Genomic DNA, 6,000 nt, shown 5'->3' on the forward strand with positions numbered 1-6,000 from the left:
GGCTCTGACCACCGTGGGGTCTAGGAGTGTTATAATTTACACAGTTTTTACTTTCAGACTGTAATGATTTGGACTTTCTTTACCCTTTTGCATTATATTGTTCCTTTTGATCCATGAACCTCACATACTCATGCTAAGGGTAAAGAGCCAAGTCATTATAGTGGTATTAGAGTAGACTCTTGACACCGTGTAGGATCACAACAGAGATGATGTGCCATAAAGGAGGATTTCACGTTGAATAAACAATCTAGATCCATTGAACACCAAATGCTAGATAAGAAACAGGAGAGATGTTGAGGGGGAGAATATGTTCATTAATCCTACATCAATTAAGGAGAAAGATCCTGAGCTATTGATAAAAGGTGGCATCTTTACTATGGCATTACGCATTTTGAAGCTGAGGTCAGCCCTCATCCTACTATTAGGGGTGAAACAGGCTCGATTTGGCTGGGTTTCTTAAAATTTTAACCTAATCCTAGGTCCTCAAAATTCAACCCATGCCCAACTCAATCCTATTGGGTTCATGTTCAGGCCCAACCCTGTCAGGTTTATACCAACCCAACTCGACCCTAGCTGACCCTGTCAGGGCCAAGTTGGGTCAGGTTGGGTTGACCCTGGCTTCTGTAATGGTTGGATTAACCTTGATTGACCTGTTTTTGTCATTCATATCCTATAAATTGAAAAATTATAAGAAAATAAAATACCAATAGGAGCCCTAAATTTTAATATAAAAATTAAAGGTTAAATTTCGGACTGTTTAGGTCGGGCTGAGGCCTCAACTAGAGCCCGACCCAACCCTCTTCGGGTGGCTTCTGTAATGGTTGGATTAACCTTGATTGACCTGTTTTTGTCATTCATATCCTATAAATTGAAAAATTATAAGAAAATAAAATACCAATAGGAGCCCTAAATTTTAATATAAAAATTAAAGGTTAAATTTCGGACTGTTTAGGTCGGGCTGAGGCCTCAACTAGAGCCCGACCCAACCCTCTTCGGGTTCAAGGAGGATTAGAGTGGGTTTGGGTTGTGAAGACCATACTTTCACCCCTACCAACTAGTGTACTAATATAGTACAACAATGATCACTACATGTAATAACATTCATTTGGAGTTAATACATTGTAATAAGCCATGAGGGTTCGTAGTAATAGACATGGAAGTACAAAGCAGTTCCATGCTTGATTAAAAATGTTAACTATAATTGAAGGCCAGAAAAAGGGATTACTTTTTTTTGGTAAATAGGAAAAAGGAAAACAACCAACCAACCATCCTTCCTGGCAAGGGAACTCAACAACCTCAAGTGATAATACTCGTGGCTCAATGAAAGAAACAGGTAAAGTTCACTTCCCCAAGTCCCCAAAGTAACAGGAAAAGGAAGGCCCTCTCTCTCTCTCTCTCTCTCTCTCTCTCTCTCTCTCTCTCTCTCTCTGTTATGAATGTCTACTTGCATTTACACATTCACTCACAAAACATATGTAAAGCCTCCTTCCTCTCTCTCTCTCTCTCTCTCTCTCTCTCTCTCTCTCTCTCTCCCTCCTTACAACTGATTCCAAAAGCCAAAGTTGCAAGGGGGTGGGATCCACACGAACCTCCACTCAACCCTGGTCGCACTCAACCCTGGTCCCACTCAAAAGCATGGCCAGCCACAAGATAATGGACCAGTCCTTGCCCACTAAAATTGCCACGTGTCACTCCTTGGATTCTCTGCCCTTTCTCTCGTTCCTTGCTTACAGTTACCCCCTCCCCCCCTCCCTAACACTCTACTCCCAAAGTCCCAACCAGCAGTACTGTATAGACATCAGAGAGAGAGAGAGAGAGCGAGAGAGAGAGAGAGATCTGATAAAAAGTGAGAGAAGCAAATCCAAATGCTAAAGGAAGAGGGTGCAACCGGCGGAGGCGGCGGTGGCTGGGCTCGCATGTGTGACTCATGCCGGACCGCAGCATGTACAGTCTACTGCCAAGCTGACTCTGCGTACCTCTGTGCTGGCTGTGATTCACGAATCCATGCCGCCAACCAAGTAGCTTCTCGCCATGAGCGCGTGTGGGTCTGCGAGTCCTGTGAACGCGCACCCGCAGCTTTCACCTGTAAGGCCGATGCAGCTGTGCTCTGCACCAACTGTGACGCTGACATACACTCTGCAAACCCACTCGCTCGTCGCCACCACCGTGTCCCTGTTCTACCCATCTCGGGTTGCCTTTACGGCCCCCCTTCTGCAACCAACCCAGTTAGACCCATGGAACAAGAATCGAATTTGGAGGATGGGTTCATGATTTCTGCTACTGCTGGTCAAGAGGATGATGATGAAGACTTAGATGAAGATGATGATGAAACTGCTTCTTGGTTGTTGCTTAATAACAGTAACAACAACAACAACAACAACAACAACAACAACAACAACAACAACAATAGCAACCAAGGCAACAATGGGTTCTTGTTTGGTGGGGAGGTTGATGAGTATTTGGATCTTGTGGGTTATAATTCTTCCACTGAGAATCAGTATAATCATCATCACTATGGTGTTCCTCAGCAGAAGAATAATGATGGGAGTGACAGTGTGGTTCCTGTTCATGGAATTCCAGCAAAGGAGCAGCAGCACCTGCAACAACAACAACAACAACAACAACAACAACAACAACAACAACACAGTCTTCAGCTAGAGATGGATTATGAGGCTTCCAAACCTGGGTTTAGTTATGCTACTTCACTTAGTCACAGCGTGAGTATCTATTTATTTATTTATTGATTTTTAATTTATAACCTTTCTGGAATAGCTTTTTGGAGGGTTTCCTTCATTTGGGGCTTTGAACTGACCCTTTTTTTTTTTTTTTTGACCTTTTTTGGCTATGGCTCTGTTTCTTAATTTGATTGTTTAGCTTTCCCTTTTCAGCTTTTAATTAAATATTGTTTTTGTTCTTCAAGATGGTTTTGATGACTTTGTGTGGATTGTAGAATACTGACAATTTTGTAAGACAAATCTTCTGGGAATTTGCCTCTTGAGAAACCATCTCTTCTGTCTCCAACTTTCTGTTAAGATTGTAATATATGGATATGTTTATAGATTCTGAAAGTTTGGTTCTTGAGGTGTTTGCTGAATTGGGTCTTCAACTTACCGGATCTCCAAAGAAATATTCGATCAAATATTTCATGAACAGTCTTGATGGAATGATATTAATATATTTTTTCTTCTGTGGATTGTCCTGGGATTATTACTGTTTTTGTATGACTTCCCCCCCCCCCCCCTGGTATGCTTCTCTTTTTCTTGCTTGGTACTTGTTCATGAGAACTGGTTCAGTTATACCTTTCCTGGTGAGTTCTGAATGAATGGAGCAAATTAAGTTTCTTCAGCAAGGATTCCTGATGCAAGAGGATTGCTTAATAATTAAAGGGTTTTTTTTTTTTTTCCTGAAATGAAATTTGAGCATTTCTTTCCCCCAGTCTGATCCTATTCCATTCACTCAAGAGCTCAACTATCCTAATTATTTTGACCATCTTTGTGTTCTACATTTTTCAGTTATATTTTCAGATGTTCTTGTTATATCAAACATTTCTTGAACTTCTTACAGTTGACGGAATACTATTCTTCTAATGGAAACATGGATTATTTGTTTTCCTTGCTGCTCAGCTGTAGTAGTACTGATTTTATTGCTCTACATCCAGCTTATTTCTTCTCAGTACCTGTATTATTTTCCATTCCTAATGGGCTTTTCCACCAATTTAATTTTTGTTGGGGGCATCTGTGATTTCACAATCAGGTCTCATTTTCGTCGATGGATGCCAGCGTTGTACCAGAGGCTACTACAATGAGTGATATCTCAAATTCACACCCTAGACCTCCCAAAGGAACAATTGACCTCTTCTCTAGCCCTCCACTGCCAATGCCATCTCAATTCACTCCAATGGACAGAGAGGCCAGAGTCCTTAGATACAGAGAGAAGAGAAAAACAAGGAAGTTTGAGAAGACAATAAGGTATGCATCAAGGAAGGCTTATGCAGAAACCAGACCCCGTATCAAAGGCCGATTTGCTAAGAGAACAGATACAGAAGTTGAAGTGGATCAAATGTTCTCAACCGCTATAATAGCTGAAAGTGGTTATGGTGTCGTTCCATCATTTTAACTCCAGTAAGGAAAAAATCATCTTTTCTTTCTCAGAGAAGCATGAGTCAGTACTACTGTTACTTCTAGCACTACTGTACCTTTATTTAGGCAACCAGATTGAGTCTATGAGAATTATGAATCAAGTATTCTGTAAATACTCTTGATGGTCTCTCTGGCTTCTTGTCATTGATCAATACATAGTAATTCTAGAGCTTTTGGTTTAGCACTTTTGCAATTTCCTTTTATTTCACTTTTGGGTTTTCATGTGGGGCTAGAAAAGAAGAAAAGCTCCTAGAGATCAAGTTGTGAGTAGTTCACTCCTAGCTATGACTTCTAACAAAAGCTCTGTGCACTTTTTTCACCTTCCTGTAAATATGTTCACAATGATCAGCCATGGTGGCATGTATTGGATGAGTTTGTTGTTTTTGGATTCCTTTGTCCAAATCAAGTGTACTTTAGATTTTAGTTAGGATATTCTTCACCACATATCTTTCCTTTTTGGATAATGATGAACCTTAAATTAAGAACCATTTTCTTATCTGATTTAAGATGCGATCTTCACCTATCCCCATTTAGAGGATTTAGGCTTCATTCCATCGCTCTAAACAAACATGTCTAAGAAACCATATATCGGAAAAAAAGAGAAATTGACATAATTTGAAACCAACACAAGATGAAGGGGCTAAAAGGGCTAGGGGCAGACCTAAAATGATCATAGGAAAAGTAGTGAGGAAATACATCCGTAATTTAGGTTTTGTCGCAATAAACTCAATTGGAGGGCTAGAATCTATGAAGCAGACTCCATTTATGTGGGTTTTTACTGATTTTTGTCATCTTTTTTTTTTTTTCTCTCTTGCTGCCTTTGATCGGATCCATATAGTCAACTCCATTTAGTTGGGATAAGGCTAAATTATTGTTGTTTGTAAACCAACACAACATGATTTAATGGATCTGAATGATACTACTTATCAATGAGACTTAACAAAAGGCAACATCAGCCCTTATGGCCATATCTCTAGAACCCTGGAAGAAAGTAGATGAAGTTTTGCATCTACCCAGGTTCCCAGCCAATGAAATGGAATCTTAAAGGTATTTGGAAAATACTAAAACCTAGGAAGATATTTCTGAATCCAAAGGGGGAAGCGAATTATTCCATTTCTTTGTCTATAGTTCAGGTAACACGAAAGTTCTTGCAACCTGGGTAACAATAATTTTTTTTTTTTCCCAGAAAGTGGAGTGATAAAAAAATAAAAAATATATTTTTCATTTTTAGCTGGAGGGTGAATAAATGATGGCCATACACTACACTGCTTCTGTACCCATGTATTTTCTATTACTACAGTTGCAGATTCAGGGATTTTTTTTTTTTTTTTTTTGGGGTGTGTGGGGGGAGGAGGGGGTGGGGTGACAAAGACGAAAAGGTCATAAATGCCAAGGTTATGAGTAGTCCACTCTGAGTGATCTTTAAGAAAAGCCTTCTGCACTTTTTGCAATTGGGAGGAAAAGATGTACATAAAGGAGAACAAAGGTCATCCACATGGAAAGGAGAGGAATGGAAGGATAGGGTCTCTTGGATTCATCCTCTGTTGAAAGGGCTTTCTGTTTCTCTGATTACCTCTTGTCTATTGTGACTATTATTTGTGCTACTCTAGCTTTTTAGCTTTTTGATTGGTATCGTCTAATCTTGGGGCCATACTCTTTTTTATTCTAGTATCCATTTCTGCAATGTCATTGGCTAGCCTCAGTGCTTTTCTCCACTCATGAGCACTCACTTGGCCTAAGATTCTCACTTTCTGGATGATTCAATGTTGTAGCAATGAAGATGGGTTTGAATCAATGGCATCCATATTCTCCAATGTGGATCATGACTTCTTACATCTTGTTCGTGTTACTGATCAGACAT

At 40.0% G+C, this 6,000-nt stretch overlaps 1 protein-coding gene across 1 annotated transcript; it reads left to right on the plus strand.

The window, feature by feature from the left end:
* The first annotated feature begins 1,756 nt into the window (after window positions 1-1,756).
* Window positions 1,757-4,320, plus strand: LOC122086872 (zinc finger protein CONSTANS-LIKE 2). The gene is made up of 2 exons (XM_042655820.1): window positions 1,757-2,717; window positions 3,754-4,320. Exons 1-2 carry the CDS (start codon window positions 1,866-1,868, stop codon window positions 4,114-4,116), a joined length of 1,215 nt encoding a protein of 404 aa, XP_042511754.1. The 5' UTR covers window positions 1,757-1,865; the 3' UTR covers window positions 4,117-4,320.
* Window positions 4,321-6,000: the final 1,680 nt, after the last annotated feature.

The sequence above is a fragment of the Macadamia integrifolia genome, chromosome 1, assembly GCF_013358625.1.
Source record: "Macadamia integrifolia cultivar HAES 741 chromosome 1, SCU_Mint_v3, whole genome shotgun sequence".
Lineage (NCBI taxonomy): Eukaryota > Viridiplantae > Streptophyta > Magnoliopsida > Proteales > Proteaceae > Macadamia > Macadamia integrifolia.